The sequence below is a fragment of the Nerophis lumbriciformis genome, linkage group LG02 (assembly GCF_033978685.3).
Source record: "Nerophis lumbriciformis linkage group LG02, RoL_Nlum_v2.1, whole genome shotgun sequence".
NCBI lineage: Eukaryota > Metazoa > Chordata > Actinopteri > Syngnathiformes > Syngnathidae > Nerophis > Nerophis lumbriciformis.
The window spans coordinates 11,015,001-11,033,276 of record NC_084549.2 but is presented as its reverse complement, the minus strand read 5'-3'; the positions used below and the strand labels follow the sequence as shown (position 1 = coordinate 11,033,276).

Sequence of the window (18,276 nt, the reverse complement as noted above, 5' to 3'; positions counted from 1 at the left end):
ACATTTACAGTAGTAACATATATATATATATATATATATATATATATATATATATATATATATATATATATATATGCTACTACTGTAAATGTACATTTTATAGTACTATTTGTAGACAGTAGAAAATAATGATTTATGATTGTTATTGTTGTAAATGTAGTTTTTTTCATGTTATTTTATCATTTATTTTATTTGCATCGCTTATTTGATATGATTTATCAATTAGAAATATAATTCAATAACATAGTAATATATGTGACTATACATTGTATTTTGTGAGTTTTAAGTCGTATTATATACTTTATAATGCATACAACATATAGTGAAGTTAAGTAAGTTAATTAGTGTGCATCAAAAATAAAGTTCACTTTTTTCACGTAAATCAAATTAAAAATATTTGACCCAATTAAAAAGAGTGCACTTGCACTTCCTCGTGTTGCCACACCGAGGCGCTGTGACGACGTCTGGTCATGCGCTGCGTGACGTCACCTGTCAACATTTTCAGGCAGCGCCAAAGGCCTTCAGACCCAGCAGCTAAAACGTGCGATGCTCGCCCTCAAAAAGCAAATAAGATTCAGCTCGTTCGGCATCGCCACGGCTGGCCTGCTTTCTTCCGCTCCCACCGAGAACCCCGTCATGTTTCTGGACATCCAAGCGGACGGCGAACCGCTGGGAAGAATAACGATCCAGGTCGCTAGCTAGCTCGTTAGCATTAGCCTCTCCTCAGGACCTTTTAGTAGCCCCTACGGGGCGCCTGTTGACAATGAACGTGAATTTGTGACCTTCTTTTTGTCTTGCAGCTCAATGCAGATGTTGTGCCAAAAACTGCAGGTAAAGTAAAAAAAACAAAAAAACACTGCATATTTCAGCTGCTGTGTGTTACAACAAAGTTTATTATCATTATAGAGAACTTCAGAGCATTGTGTACAGGCGAACATGGCTTCGGCTACAAGGGCTCAGTGTTCCACAGGATTGTACCAGAGTTCATGTGCCAGGTAATTGCATAGACATCTTCTAAGTAGACGCTACTTAGAGCGCTACTGACGAGACGCGGGTCCGCCATCTTGGAGTGGTGATCCGCTCCACTCAGTGCAATTCATTTGGCAGGAACAATGAACTGTCAGCGCATTTAATTCATCTTACCTCACTGAATACCACTGATTTTCACGCGTTTTTTTTGTCATACGTGTGGCTTCGATAAATGACACGTGTTTTGGCGTGTTTTATTATTCATAGTTTGCTTAACAGTTATAGAATATTCTTATATGCTACAAGTGACCAGACGTCCGAGATCAAAACTGGGAATATAATCCCAGAGAAGGGGGAAAAAAACGGTCAGCTATTTTTAAATTGAAGAAACAATATGATTAGTATATATATATACATGTGTATATCCTACATAAACAATGTATGAATACATTCGATTAGAGATGTCCGATAATATCGGACTGCCGATATTATCGGCCGATAAATGCTTTAAAATGTAATATCGGAAATTACCGGTTTCAAAATTATCTGTATCAGTTTCAAAAAGTAAAATTAATCACTTTTTAAAACGCCGCTGTGTACACGGACGTAGGGAGGAGTACAGAGCGCCAATAAACCTTAAAGGCACTGCCTCTGCGTGCCGGCCCAGTCACATAATATCTGCGGCTTTTGACACACACAAGTGAATGCCATGCATACTTGGTCATCTGCCATACAGGTCACACTGAGGGTGGCCATATAAACAACTTTAACACTGTTACAATTATGCGCCACACTGTGAACCCACACCAAACAAGAATGACAAACACAATTCGGGAGAACATCCGCACCGTAACACAACATAAACACAACAGAACAAATACCCAGAACCCCTTGCAGCACTAACTCTTCCAGGACGCTACAATATACCCCCTTACCCCTCCCACCTCAACCTCCTCATGCTCTCTCAGGGAGAGCATGTCCCAAATTCCAAGCTGCTGTTTTGAGGCATGTTAAAAAAAATGATGCACTTTGTGACTTCAATAATAAATATGGCAGTACCATGTTGGCATTTTTTTTTTCCATAACTTGAGTTGATTTATTTTGGAAAACATTGTTGCATTGTTTAATGCATCCAGCGGGGCATCACAACAAAATTAGGCATAGTAATGTGTTAATTCCACGACTGTATATATCGGTATCAGTTGATATCGGAATCGGTAATTAAGAGTTGGACAATATCGGATATCGGCAAAAAAGCCAATATCGGACATCTCTACATTAGATATGTATATATCTTAGGGACCTATAGACTGTATCTCTGTTGCTGCAGCAGCAGAGAGTTTATTCTGTCTTGACACTTTGTATTGATATTTTGTATTACATTCTTCCCTTAAATGATCATGTTTACAGTGATTATTTTATATGTATTTTTTTATGTATGTCGCTTTGGATAAAAGCGTCTGCCAAATACTTAAACATAAACATATATAAACACCTGAAAGTCTTTATATCAGATAAAACCACCAGTTTCACTGGATTCAGAATAAAACCAAATTCTGTCTTACAATCTTTCTCTTCATCATTTATTTCAACTTTATGTTATTCAAGTATGACATTTTTAAATGTAATTAATTTCGTTGACAATAAATGTTATTTTGGTCATACTCTTGTTTGCTAGCGGCTACGATTTCAGTACTATTGAAGATCTTTGCTCCTTCTCAACTCTGTGATAATATTCTTTTCACAAAATACAACCAACAGTACGTTAATTTTAAATCTTACTTGTGAAAAGTAATCCCCCGTTACCTATTTTCAACAGTCCGCTCATTTGAGCAGGAAAACGCTGATCTTTGTTTTCTACCTGTCAACTGTCAGTTTAGGCTGCTCGCTGGCTCCGCATCACCACTTCAAGATGGCGGCCCAATTTCTCGCGTCACAGCAGCCAATGCTGCGTTTACTTATAAGATGTCTATGGGTAATTGGCTTAATGGGTTACAATTATCAATCAAATATTGGAGAATGATTAAGAGTACAAAAGCCCTTAAGTTGATATCTTTGTTAAAAACATTTAAAGTGATTTAGTTAGCCCTTTTTGTCTTTTTTTTTCATATTGTTTTCGTATTATTACTCTATCTGTATTTGCTTTTGTTTTCTTTCCTTGATGTTGATAGTGCCTTGACTTTTGTGTGAATTATAAATGTATTTTTGTTGTTCAATAAAAAAAATACAAAAGTTAATGTGCCAGGTCAACTATATTCAACTTTCAAGTATTTCTTATCATTATTATTATTATCATTTATGAATGCTATTTTTGTCCTGCTGTGTATGTCATAGGGAGGAGATTTCATCAAACATAACGGTACTGGAGGGAAATCCATCTACGGGAAAACCTTCAAGGATGAAAACTTTAAATTAAAGCACACAGGAGCAGGTGCTTTGTTTTGCTTACACATCTTTGTCTATTTTAGTATTAATTAGTTCAGTTTCAGTTGATTTGGAACATGCGTGCGATACAATGTAGTGCATCGCATATTTCCTGTTGTTTCATTACAGCACGTCCGAACAGTGAACAAATAAATGATATAACATAGTAAGTATACAATTATGTAAATTCTAATTGATCTGTTTTGGAACACCGTTAGTGAATGAAGCGCACATTTGTAGTGGTTCCCCATATTTCTACACAATAACTCAGATATGGTAACACGAGTGAGCAGTAGTTAGTTTTAGGTTTGCTTGGAATGCAACACGACTATTTATTACCTAATAAGCCTAATTGACCTGATTTAGCTTTAGGATTAATTAATATACCGCCATTCTGTCACGTGATGTAGAAAATATTTATTAATACCAATAATTGTTTTAAATCTAATTTAATACAATTAAATCTATTAGCTTCCAAAAAAAATTCAAAACCAACCTACAAATTAAGTATATTATATTTAATATCTTTGTAATTATTGTATGATTAAATTTATTGAAAAGAGAGATGAAAAGTGGTAGAAAATGGTGAAATATTTTATCTGTACACACCAGTCTGTCCACTAGATGGCAGCACCTTGTATTTGATCATTCAGTAATTGCCATCTGGAAATAAAAAGTCTACTTTCTAGTGCACAAGTAATGCATAACTGTATTATACTTTCAAAATAACACATGTTTGCATTTTGTAAAATGTTTAATGTGTTTGCTTTAACTGTGTGCAGGGACTGTCTCCATGGCCAACACGGGACCAAACACCAACGGCTCTCAGTTCTTTATCTGCACCACCAAAACCGATTGGTAACAAACTTTTTAATGTAGTTTTTATTATGAATTCTTATTAATCACTGGATACTTCATTAGGTCCATTTGCCATACATATACATTACACTAATATTTCCCTCCAAGCGTACCTTGAATTTGTATTTAAATGCTCAAAATCATCAATTTGCATTGAACTATCTTTTGTTATGTGAAAATGAAATATTTGGGGTATGGTAATGTTTGTAATAATAGTGTGTTTCCACATATAGTATGGGGCGTTTATTTACTTAACTTCAGAGGGTAATAGGCATTTTCATCCTATATTAGAAATGTATTCTTATAATATTTAAACCATTGTAGCTATGTTTAAGTAATACTCCACAAATAACTACAATATTTAGAAATTGAATATGTTTGATAATCAAATTCTTGTCAATAAATGACAGATCATTATTTTATATATAAATATATGTGTGTGTGTGTGTGTGTGTGTGTGTGTGTGTGTGTGTGTGTGTGTGTGTGTGTGTGTGTGTATATATATTTGTATATATATATATATATATATATATATATATGTGTATGTATGTATGTATGTATGTACAAACCCCGTTTCCATATGAGTTGGGAAATTGTGTTAGATGTAAATATAAACGGAATACAATGATTTGCAAATCCTTTTCAACCCATATTCAATTGAATGCACTACAAAGACAACATATTTCATGTTCAAACTCATAAACTTTATTTATTTTTTGCAAATAATAATTAACTTAGAATTTCATGGCTGCAACACGTGCCAAAGTAGTTGGGAAAGGGCATGTTCACCACTGTGTTACATCACCTTTTCTTTTAACAACACTCAATAAACGATTGGGAACTGAGGAAACTAATTATTGAAGCTTTGAAAGTGGAATTCTTTCCCATTCTTGTTTTATGTAGAGCTTCAGTCGTTCAACAGTCCGGGGGTCTCTGCTGTCGTATTTTACGCTTCATAATGCGTCACACATTTTCAATGGGAGACAGGTCTGGACTGCAGGCGGGCCAGGAAAGTACCTGCACTTTTTTTTTTTACGAAGCCACGCTGTTGTAACACGTGCTGAATGTGGCTTGGCATTGTCTTGCTGAAATAAGCAGGGGCGTCCATGAAAAAGACGGCGCTTAGATGGCAGCATATGTTATTCCAAAACCTGTATGTACCTTTCAGCATTAATGGTGCCTTCACAGATGTGTAAGTTACCCATGCCTTGGACACTAATACACCCCCATACCATCACACATGCTGGCTTTTGAACTTTGCGTCGATAACAGTCTGGATTGTTCGCTTCCCCTTTGGTCCGGATGACACGATGTCGAATATTTCCAAAAACTATTTGAAATGTGGACTCGTCAGACCACAGAACACTTTTCCACTTTGCATCAATCCATCTTAGATGATCTCGGGCCCAGAGAAGCCGGCTGCGTTTCTGGGTGTTGTTGATAAATGGCTTTCGCTTTGCATAGTAGAGTTTTAATTTGCACTTACAGATGTAGCGACCAACTGTATTTAGTGACAGTGGTTTTCTGAAGTGTTCCTAAGCCCCTGTGGTGATATCCTTTAGAGATTTATGTCGGTTTTCGATACAGCGCCTTCTGAGGGATCGAAGGTCACGGTCATTCAATGTTGGTTTCCGGCCATGCCGCTTACGTGGAGTGATTTCTCCAGATTCTCTGAACCTTTTGATGATATTATTGGACCGTAGATGTTGAAATCCCTAAAATTCTTGCAATTGCACTTCGAGAAACGTTGTTCTTAAACTGTTTGACTATTTGCTCACGCAGTTGTGGACAAAGGGGTGTACCTCGCCCCATCCTTTCTTGTGAATGACTGAGCATTTTTTTGGGAAGCTGTTTTTATACCCAATCATGGCACCCACCTGTTCCCAATTAGCCTGCACACCTGTGGGATGTTCCAAATAAGTGTTTGATGAGCATTCCTCAACTTTATCAGTATTTATTGCCACCTTTCGCAACTTCTTTGTCACGTGTTGCTGGCATCAAATTCTAAAGTTACGTAATGATTATTTGCCAAAAAAAAAAAATGTTTATCAGATATGTTGTCTTTGTAGCATATTCAATATGGGTTGAAAATGATTTGCAAATCATTGTATTCCGTTTATATTTACATCTAACACAATTTCCCAACTCATATGGAAACGGGGTTTGTAGATACATATCTTCTTTTTTATCTTTTTTTACTATTTATATTACTAAATTATTGTGTATGCACCTTAGGGGATCTGCTCCAATTCCGTTGTTCTTTGAACCTGTTCACTGTAATAATGACAATAAAACTCTATTCTATTCTAGTATGTTGTTGTCGCTCCTAATGAAGTGTCCAGCGATCTGACTGTCTTTCTTTTTTGTTTCCCGTCTTCTTCGCAGGCTGGATGGCAGACACGTGGTGTTCGGTCAGGTGACGGCAGGCATGGACGTGGTCACTAAAATGGAGTCTTTCGGTTTGCACGACGGCGGCGTGTTGAAGGAAATCGCAGTGTTGGATTGCGGCCAGTTGAAATAGTCAGTAATATATCCTCTTGTGCGTCAGCTACTTTGACTCGTTTCTACAAACCCCGTTTCCATATGAGTTGGGAAATTGTGTTAGATGTAAATATAAACGGGAATACAATGATTTGCAAATCATTTTCAACCCATATTCAGTTGAATATGCTACAAAGACAACATATTTGATGTTCAAACTGATAAACATTTTTTTTTGTGTGCAAATAATCATTAACTTTAGAATTTGATGCCAGCGACACGTGCCAAAGAAGTTGGGAAAGGTGGCAATAAATACTGATAAAGTTGAGGAATGCTCATCAAACACTTATTTGGAACATCCCACAGGTGAACAGGCAAATTGGGAACAGGTGGGTGCCATGATTGGGTATAAAAGTCGATTCCATGAAATGCTCAGTCATTCACAAACAAGGATGGGGCGAGGGTCACCACTTTGTCAACAAATGTGTGAGCAAATTATTGAACAGTTTAAGAAAAACCTTTCTCAACCAGCTATTGCAAGGAATTTAGGGATTTCACCATCTACGGTCCGTAATATCATCAAAGGGTTCAGAGAATCTGGAGAAATCACTCCACGTAAGCAGCTAAACCCGTGACCTTTGATCCCTCAGGCTGTACTGCATCAACAAGCGACATCAGTGTGTAAAGGATATCACCACATGGGCTCAAGAACACTTCAGAAACCCACTGTCAGTAACTACATTTGGTCGCTACATCTGTAAGTGCAAGTTAAAACTCTCCTATGCAAGGCGAAAACCGTTTATCAACAACACCCAGAAACGCTGTCAGCTTCGCTGGGCCCGAGCTCATCTAAGATGGACTGATGCAAAGTGGAAAAGTGTTCTGTGGTCTGACGAGTCCACATTTCAAATTGTTTTTGGAAACTGTGGACGTCGTGTCCTCCGGACCAAAGAGGAAAAGAACCATCCGGATTGTTATAGGCGCAAAGTTGAAAAGCCAGCATCTGTGACGGTATGGGGGTGTATTAGTGCCCAAGACATGGGTAACTTACACATCTGTGAAGGCGCCATTAATGCTGAAAGGTACATACAGGTTTTGGAGCAACATATGTTGCCATCCAAGCAACGTTACCATGGACGCCCCTGCTTATTTCAGCAAGACAATGCCAAGCCGCGTGTTACAACAGCGTGGCTTCGTAGTAAAAGAGTGCGGGTACTAGACTGGCCTGCCTGTAGTCCAGACCTGTCTCCCATTGAAAATGTGTGGCGCATTATGAAGCCTAAAATACCACAACGGACTGTTGAACAACTTAAGCTGTACATCAAGCAAGAATGGGAAAGAATTCCACCTGAGAAGCTTCAAAAATGTGTCTCCTCAGTTCCCAAACGTTTACTGAGTGTTGTTAAAAGGAAAGGCCATGTAACACAGTGGTGAACATGCCCTTTCCCAACTACTTTGGCACGTGTTGCAGCCATGAAATTCTAAGTTAATTATTATTTGCAAAAAAAAAATTAAGTTTATGAGTTAGAACATCAAATATGTTGTCTTTGTAGCATATTCAACTGAATATGGGTTGAAAATGATTTGCAAATCATTGTATTCCGTTTATATTTACATCTAACACAATTTCCCAACTCATATGGAAACGGGGTTTGTACCTTTCGTCCTCCACGTTGTCGACGTCCTGCTTATTATTTCCAAATATTCATCTTGTGCACATTCCTGGCCGTTTCCTGCCAAATAAACGGCGCGTGTTCCCGCTCTCGCTGCAAGGACATTTGGCCCGCGAACCCCCCGCTGCTTTCCAAAACCTTCCTGGAAACCGTGCGGGCTTTTTTTAGACGGCACCACTTCCTGTCCGGTCGACGCAGGAAGTGACATATCGGGCGACTCGCCACTCCAACAGACTCCTGGCCTGTACATGCACTGCAAAAAGTCAGTGTTCAAAAACAAGAAGAAAAAAAATACAAAAATTAGGGGTATTTTATTTGAATTAAGCAAAATTATCTGCCAATAGAACAAGAAAATTGGGCTTGTTAAAACTTTCCAAAACAAGTAACATTAGCTAACCTCAATGAACCCAAAAATAGCTTAAAATAAGTATATTCTCACTAATAACAAGTGCACTTTTCTTGGTAGAAAAAAAAGAGACCTTTTTGCTCAATATGTTGAAAAATATTCTTAAATTAAATAAATGCTAGTGCCATTATCTTGATATATTGGTATGCGCTCGGCATCATGATTTTTTTTTTTTCATGCTTGAAATAAGAAATGATTACTTTGAAAAAGTAGTTTTATTCTTGTGAGTGTTGATGACACAGCTTTGCAACACTTGATATTCTAGTTTCAAGCATGTTTTACTCATTATAGGTCATCACATCTCAGCAACAAGCTGTAATATCTTACTGAGATCATTTAGGACCAAAACCCTTAAAACAAGTAAAACACTCTAACATAAAATCTGCTTAGTGAGAAGAATGATCTTATCAGACAGAAAATAAGCAAATATCACCCTTATTTGAGATATTTAATCTTACTTAGATTTCAGTTTTTGCAGTGTGGATGCTGTTTTTGTGTAGATTTCTAATAATGGTATAATAAATCCCCGACTATACTTTTTCCTACCCTTTGAACCTTGCGGCTTATTAAATGGTGCGGCTAATTTATGGATTTTTCTTCGCTGACGGCCATCATGCAAATGTTTTTTTTTTAAAAACAAGCACTGAATTTGTTTGTGCTATGGCGCCATCTTTTGGACGAGTTTGCTCACTGCATGTGTTGCAGTGTTCTTCTCTTCTGTTTAGAGCTTTGAACCGGAAGTACAATTGCCGTTCTGTCTTCTAAGTCGTCCATAGTGTTTCTACACAAAAGTATTCTTCAATCATCATTCCGAGCAACGTATGTAAGTTATACAATATAACTAAAAAATGTTTTACTTTTTTAACTGTCCCATGTGTGATGTCTGTAGGAGTGTTTTCATGCATATTTGTACGTGCTATCGTTGCGTAGCGTTGTTAGCGAATTCACAGCTTTGCATCAGTTGATATTCTAGTATCAAGCATGTTTTACTCAATATAGGTCATAACATCTCAGCAACAAGCTGTAATATCTTACTGAGATCATTTAGGACCAAAACCCTTAAAACAAGTAAAACACTCTAACATAAAATCTGCTTAGTGAGAAGAATGATCTTATCAGACAGAAAATAAGCAAATATCACCCTTATTTGAGATATTTAATCTTACTTAGATTTCAGTTTTTGCAGTGTGGATGCTGTTTTTGTGTGGATTTCTAATAATGGTATAATAAATCCCCGACTATACTTTTTCCTACCCTTTGAACCTTGCGGCTTATAAAATGGTGCGGCTAATTTATGGATTTTTCTTCGCTGACGGCCATCATGCAAATGTTTTTTTTTTTTAAACAAGCAAATACACTGAATTTGTTTGTGTTATGGCGCCATCTTTTGGACGAGTTTGCTCACTGCATGTGTTGCAGTGTTCTTCTCTTCATTTAGAGCTTTGAACCGGAAGTACAATTGCCGTTCTGTCTTCTAAGTCGTCCATAGCGTTTCTACACAAAAGTATTCTTCAATCATCACTCCGAGCAACGTATGTAAGTTATACAGTATAACTAAAACATTTTTTACTTTTTTAACTGTCCCATGTGTGATGTCTGTAGGAGTGTTTTCATGCATATTTGTTTGTGGTAGCCATCCATAGGATTCCTACTTGTGTGAATTCTTTAATGTGAATTCCCCCAAGCAACAATTGTAATTTTTACAGTATAACTAAAACTGTTTACACTTACTAAACCGTCCCATATGTGATGTCTGTAGGAGTGTTTTCATGCATATTTGTACGTGCTATCGTTGCGTAGCGTTGTTAGCGAATACACAGCTTTGCATCAGTTGATATTCTACAAACCCCGTTTCCATATGAGTTGGGAAATTGTGTTAGATGTAAATATAAACGGAATACAATGATTTGCAAATCATTTTCAACCCATATTCAGTTGAATATGCTACAAAGACAACATATTTGATGTTCAAACTGATAAACTTTTTTTTTTTTTCAAATAATCATTAACTTTAGAATTTGATGCCAGCAACACGTGACAAAGAAGTTGGGAAAGGTGGCAATAAATACTGATAAAGTTGAGGAATGCTCATCAAACACTTATTTGGAACATCCCAAAGGTGTGCAGGCTAATTGGGAACAGGTGGGTGCCATGATTGGGTATAAAAGTAGATTCCATGAAATGCTCAGTCATTCACAAACAAGGATGGGGCGAGGGTCACCACTTTGTCAACAAATGCGTGAGCAAATTGTTGAACAGTTTAAGAAAAACCTTTCTCAACCAGCTATTGCAAGGAATTTAGGGATTTCACCATCTACGGTCCGTAATATCATCAAAGGGTTCAGAGAATCTGGAGAAATCACTGCACGTAAGCAGCTAAGCCCGTGACCTTCGATCCCTCAGGCTGTACTGCATCAACAAGCGACATCAGTGTGTAAAGGATATCACCACATGGGCTCAGGAACACTTCAGAAACCCACTGTCAGTAACTACAGTTGGTCGCTACATCTGTAAGTGCAAGTTAAAACTCTCCTATGCAAGGCGAAAACCGTTTATCAACAACACCCAGAAACGCAGTCGGCTTCGCTGGGCCTGAGCTCATCTAAGATGGACTGAAATAAAGTGGAAAAGTGTTCTGTGGTCTGACGAGTCCACATTTCAAATTGTTTTTGGAAACTGTGGACGTCGTGTCCTCCGGACCAAAGAGGAAAAGAACCATCCGGATTGTTATAGGCGCAAAGTTGAAAAGCCAGCATCTGTGATGGTATGGGGGTGTATTAGTGCCCAAGACATGGGTAACTTACACATCTGTGAAGGCACCATTAATGCTGAAAGGTACATACAGGTTTTGGAGCAACATATGTTGCCATCCAAGCAACGTTACCATGGACGCCCCTGCTTATTTCAGCAAGACAATGCCGAGCCAAGTGTTACATCAACGTGGCTTCATAGTAAAAGAGTGCGGGTACTAGACTGGCCTGCCTGTAGTCCAGACCTGTCTCCCATTGAAAATGTGTGGCGCATTATGAAGCCTAAAATAGCACAACGGAGACCCCCGGACTGTTGAACAACTTAAGCTGTACATCAAGCAAGAATGGGAAATAATTCCACCTGAGAAGCTTCAAAAATGTGTCTCCTCAGTTCCCAAACATTTACTGAGTGTTGTTAAAAGGAAAGGCCATGTAACACAGTGGTGAACATGCCCTTTCCCAACTACTTTGGCACGCGTTGCAGCCATGAAATTCTAAGTTAATGATTATTTGCAAAAAAAAAAAAAAAAAAAGTTTATGAGTTTGAACATCAAATATGTTGTCTTTGTAGCATATTCAACTGAATATGGGTTGAAAATGATTTGCATTCCGTTTATATTTACATCTAACACAATTTCCCAACTCATATGGAAACGGGGTTTGTAGTATCAAGCATGTTTTACTCAATATAGGTCATAACATCTCAGCAACAAGCTGTAATATCTTACTGAGATCATTTAGGACCAAAACCCTTAAAACAAGTAAAACACTCTAACATAAAATCTGCTTCGTGAGACAGAAAATAAGCAAATATCACCCTTATTTGAGATATTTAATCTTACTTAGATTTCAGTTTTTGCAGTGTAGCGTGAAGAATGCTGACGACGTCTCCCGAGCGCGTACGAGCGCCGCCTCGGAGACCGGCGTGTGGACGTAAATAACGACAAATAGGGAACATCTGCTGACCCCCCTCCGCCGTCGTTTTGTTTGAGTTCTCAAATTACACGGTTGCTATGGCGACGTCCCCTACAGCTGGCGATGTTGTAACAAACTTGATTGAATATGAGGACCACCACTCCGCCACCCTGGAAGGGTTGACGCGGGTGGAATGCACGGAAAACTGGCCTGGGATCTGCGGCCGCCCGCACAACAATGACATGTTAACAAGCGCGAGGAGCAGCCCCGTAAATGTCCGCTTTAATCACACGTGTCATCTTCAAGGCTGTGGTGTGTGTTTTATATTTGAACGCTTTCACACCCGTGAAGAATAACACTTTTTAAACGTCTCTCCATTTTGCACAGAACACGGATCACATTTTTATGACAAAGTTGCATGCATGGGAGCTCAACATGGGCCAGAAACGGCATCCTCCTCTCCAATTTTAGGAAGGTTTTTGCAGTAATACAGCAAACAATTTATTTTATACATATTTTATGAATATTTTAAAGGCGTGTTTTTTTTTAATCAGGCTTTTTACTGGCTATTTTAAACTCCTTAATTTTTATTTTCTATTTTATTTATTCCTATTATATTCCTATGGGACGGTATAGCTCGGTTGGTAGAGTGGGCCGTGCCAGCAACTTGAGGGTTCCTGGTTCGATCCCCGCTTCCGCCATCCTAGTCACTGCCGTTGTGTCCTTGGGCAAGACACTTTACCCACCCGCTCCCAGTGCCACCCACACTGGTTTAAATGTAACTTAGATATTGGGTTTCACTATGTAAAAGCGCTTTGAGTCACTAGAGAAAAGCGCTATATAAACATGATTCCCTTCCCTTCCCCTTATTAGGGTTGTACGGTATACCGGTACTAGTATAGTATCGCGGTACGAATGAATCAAAAACGGTACTATACTCTAGAGATGTCCGATAATGGCTTTTTTGCCGATATTCCGATATTGTCCAACTCTTAATTACCGATTCCGATATCAACCGATACCGATATATACAGTCGTGGAATTAACACATTTTGTCGTGAATCCCCGCTGGATGCATTAAACAATGTAACAAGGTTTTCCAAAATAAATCAACTCAAGTTATGGTAAAAAAAAAATGCCAACATGGCACTGCCATATTTATTATTGAAGTCACAAAGTGCATTATATTTTTTTGAACATGCCTCAAAACAGCAGCTTGGAATTTGGGACATGCTCTCCCTGAGAGAGCATGAGGAGGTTGGGGTAGGGGGTAGCGGGGGGGGGTGTATATTGTAGCGTCCCGGTTAGTGCTGCAAGGGTTTCTGGGTATTTGTTCTGTTGTGTTTATGTTGTGTTACGGTGCGGACGTTCTCCCGAAATGTTTGTCATTCTTGTTTGGTGTGGGTTCACAGTGTGGCGCATATTTGTAACAATGTTAAAGTTGTTTATACGGCCACCCTCAGTGTGACCTGTATGGCTGTTGACCAAGTATGCATGCGTTCACTTGTGTGTGTGTGAAAAGCCGTAGATATTCTGTGATTGGGCCTTAAAGACAGTGCCTTTAAGGTTTATTGGCGCTCTGTACTTCTCCCTACGTCCGTGTACACAGCGGCGTTTTAAAAAGTCATACATTTTACTTTTTGAAACCGATAATTTCCGATATTACATTTTAAAGCATTTATCGGCCGATAATATCGTCAGTCCGATATTATCGGACATGCCTACCATACTCTGTTTGAAAATAACCGGTTCTGTCTATCTGTGTTGGCCCTGCGATGAGGTGGCGACTTGTCCAGGGTGCACCCCGCCTTCCGCCCGAATGCAGCTGAGATAGGCTCCAGCGCCCCCTAATTTTACTTGTTTTAGAAAGTCTTGACAAGCCAAATTGTCTTGTTCTATTGGCAGATAATTTTACTTAGTTCAAATAAAATACCCCTAATTCTTTTTATTATTCTTTTTGAAGACACCACTTATCAACTTATTATGTTTCAATATATTTTTGCAATATTTTTCAGACTACCGGTACATAAATTTGTATTTATTCTCCAATGTGGACGCCTCAAATATTTTTGGTATAATATCATTGGCTCGTATCTTTTTATTATTATTAATTTATTTTATAATAATTGTATTTTATTTATGTTTTATGTATTTAATTTTTATAAATTCAAAGTAGCATTTCCCTCACCCCTCAGTGCCATGTCTTTTCAGTGATGTGTGTACATTTATTTTTATTCCCTTTTTAAAATTGATGTACAGTCGTCGCTCACCACGTCACCCTTCAAATATTGCGTCCTCTCCTTATTTATTTTTTTATATTTTAGGCTTGTTCTCCTTTTTTTTGGCCCTAAATTAAGTATTTTCAAGCATAACAATGGCGAAATAAACAAAAAATATCAAAACTGGAGTATTATTGGCAGGGGCGCCGAAAAGGGGGGGTAAAGGAGACGGATTCTAGGGGCCCATGATGGAGGGGGGCCCAGAGAGGCCCCTAATGATGATGAAATTATAATACAGAAAAAATAATGACACTGTGTTGGGGGCCCTGTAAAGATTATTTTCATGGGGCCCAAAATCCCTAGCGGCGCCCCTGATTATTGGCTACTAAATGAGACCAAACCACTCAGAGCGGGCTGTTAAGTATCATGGCCTCTGATTGGCTCAGCCTCAGACAGCATTACGATATTGGATTAAAAGAGTGTAAAGGTGACTAAAAGGTGTTGTGGAGGTTTCTCTACTCCGGGTTCCTCGGACCACCAAGCACTGACATGACAGTTCCGTTGCCGGGTTAGAACACTGTTTTATTTTTCAATATCTCAGTCTCTTCGGTGCTTTTCAGCAAATGTCTTTTTGCGGCTGTCTCTTGCTCTCGCTCTTGCTCCAGCTTCACCACCTCTCTCCTCCCCAGCTGCTGCCTTTTAACAGAGTGACAGGTGATTAGATAAGCAGGCCCAGGTGGGACCATCTACGCACCTGTCGCTGATCTCGCAGCCGGCCCTGGCACACCCCGCTTCGCTGCAGGTCCGCAGGCCACGCCCCCCTCCACAGGTGTTGTTTCTAGTGTAGATCGCTCTAATAATCTTTAAAAAAATTATTTAGAAGGTCGTGGTTAGAGTGTCCGCCCTAAGATCGGTAGGTCGTGAGTTCAAACCCCGGCCGAGTCATATACCAAAGACTATAAAAATGGGAGCCATTACCTCCCTGCTTGACATTCACACACAAAATCATGGGTACTTTAATTTTTTAACTTTAATAAACACGTTTTTTTGTGGGTTTTTTTGCTTTAACAATAATACATTTGGATTTATAATTAATGATTCCTGCTTAGCGGAAATGAATTTACCGCGATCATGTCTGGAATTGATTAACAGCGATAAATGAGGGACTGTAAAACACTGTGTTGCAACTTGCTTGTGTATGAAAAGTAATAGTCATAAATAAAGTTTTTTGATTGATTCCTTGGTGCATATATAAGTCAGCCAGGCCACAGGGGGGCAGTAATGAGCCTTATAAGCTGATCTTCCTTGGCAGAGGTTGCACAACTCAGAAACTCGACCAAAATTGCTAAAAATCGCATAAAATCTCAGAAAACCTTGCAAGACTTTAATTTAGCGAGCATCAAAAGATTCTTTGGCCTTAAGTTTGTTGGAGGCTTACTTTAAAAAGAAGAAGAAAGTAAGAAGATCAGATGAAGTCTACACGAGAAATGAAGTAAGTTGATGATTCAGCGGTTGTGTTTTTGTTTTAAAAGTTACATTGCAGTGTTTTCATATTTTTGCAGAGACGAGACCAAAGATGACCGCTAACGTTAAACCGCCGACTCGCCTACACGGGCCGACAGACGGAATGTTACCAAGGTAGAAGACTTTGCTGTTTAACTCCATTTGTTTTGAAATAATGAGATGCACAACGCAATTGGCTTTACTCAAAAATACTTTATTCTTCTTCCAACCTCACATTGCAGTGGTTAACTTCTTTTTTGACTTCACTTCTTACACTGGAACGTTTAAGTAAGCTGTAAATGTAGTGATGAGTGTGTGGCACACTCACTAGCTGTATGTGTCATAATGGTTGTCAGCTGAATTTAAAAAGTCACTACACTTGACCTGAAAATGCAATTGTTTGCAACTCTGGTCTAAACAAGAAGAAAATACCTTATTTGGCACTACAAGATCAACATGATGCCAGACTTTGGTACTTTTATTTTTTCCCCAGTTCTCCTTAGATCGATGACGGTGATAAAAAAATTAAAAAAAACGCTTCAAACGCAGCACGCTAATATTATAGTTATGTCGTGTATTCGTCGTGGCTTTTGCACTCGTGCTGTAGCTGAAAGTCGTTGTGTTGTGGCTTCATGTTTGTCTTGTTGCGTTAGCATTTGCCACCGGAGCTATCCGCCATTATCGTTTCGCCGTCCAGGGTGGCAAAGGGGTGGAAAGTTTCCAGTAACTTTCCGGAAATTTACTGTCAGGTTCAAACACTGATGACATCTATTAAACAAGACAAGAAGCGAAGAATTAAACAGACGGAATTAAATTTGGCTCAATTGAGGAGAGACGCCTGGACGCCGTACCCTTGCACAGTGTCTCACCACGCTCTGGCGAAAGATTGTACGCCTCCTTTTTTTATTTGGACTTTCCCCGATTACATGGTAACAGCTGTTTCTAAGGGACGGGGGTCGTAAACAGCCGTGGCCTTTGATTAAAACAGTTCAAAGAAAAGGTCGCCTTGACGGGAGTCTGGTCCTGCTTCCTCTCCGCTTTTGTAGTTCTTGGGTCAAGACAACATCTTTCTGTGGATTACAACACGTGAAAGAAACAGAACACCTTCATGTTGCGTGTGGAGTGGAGTTTGGTCCACAATACGCCATCAACAGTCAGTTTTCTGGCATTTGTGATGAAAGAAATGGACAATGATGCATCCAAAGAAAATACACACCAACCAAACAAGCAACTTTCAGTACGACTTTTATTCATCAAACAGGACAGCACTAAAGTATTTTCCTAACTAACAAAATAAGGCACATTTTGGAATGCCATTTCATGGACATGAAAAACAGACTCAGAACAACGAGTGTTCTGTCCATTAGTTTTATACATATATATATATATATATATATATATATATAACGCACATTTTAGTTGTTAAAACGCTAAATATACATTCAGTAAATATTCTGTAAATGTCGGTAATTAGGAAAAAAAAGTCTTTAAATAATACTTGTGTGTAACATTGCACAAAAGAAGAACAGTTCCTGGGGAAAAGCAAACACATGCACATGCAAACTGTCAGCTAGTTCTTTGTCACGTCACCAAGCTAATAGAGAACACTCGAACATCCCATAATAATAATAACAACAACAATAATCAGGTGGCCGCTCGAGGCGGGCCGCGTCTCACAGTTTTCACGTGCTCATACAGTGGCGAGGAGATACTCTGCGTAACGTTCGTAGCTGGAAAGGATTACGTGGTTTGGGGAATTAGTAACAGGTTACCATGGCGACGGAGCAAACACATAAACAATGCAACGGCTTAGAACGGATTAAATATGTACCAGCTTTTTTTTTCTTTCGGAATATTCTACATCAATATTTTCTTCGTAGTGTTTGCATATTCTATACAAAAAGTGTTGTAAAAAAAAATACATAAATAGGATAATTGAAAAGTGAAATAAGCAATAAGCCCTTCTTCACACACAAGCTGAATAATATTTCTAATATCTTTCCAAAAAAAAAATGATGGCCATCAAATATATACAGAAACAGTCCTTCATTTGTAAAATATTTGTACTTGTCAGGGAC

At 38.7% G+C, this 18,276-nt stretch overlaps 1 protein-coding gene across 2 annotated transcripts in view; it reads left to right on the top strand.

Moving 5' to 3' along the window:
• The first annotated feature begins 507 nt into the window (after positions 1–507).
• ppifa (peptidylprolyl isomerase Fa) overlaps positions 508–18,276 on the top strand; it is a 20,690-nt gene continuing 2,921 nt past the window's right edge. Inside the window, exons 1-8 of one of the 2 annotated variants that reach the window (XM_061937932.1) lie at positions 508–690; positions 801–831; positions 907–995; positions 3,304–3,400; positions 4,176–4,251; positions 6,637–6,771; positions 15,385–16,187; positions 16,258–16,333. In XM_061937932.1, the coding sequence (XP_061793916.1) occupies positions 547–690; positions 801–831; positions 907–995; positions 3,304–3,400; positions 4,176–4,251; positions 6,637–6,771; positions 15,385–15,406 (594 nt within the window). In that variant the 5' untranslated portion in view covers positions 508–546 and the 3' untranslated portion in view covers positions 15,407–16,187; positions 16,258–16,333. Of the gene's footprint in view, positions 691–800; positions 832–906; positions 996–3,303; positions 3,401–4,175; positions 4,252–6,636; positions 6,772–15,384; positions 16,334–18,276 lie in introns of both variants that reach the window. The other variant, XM_061937850.1, reaches the window with a different exon arrangement.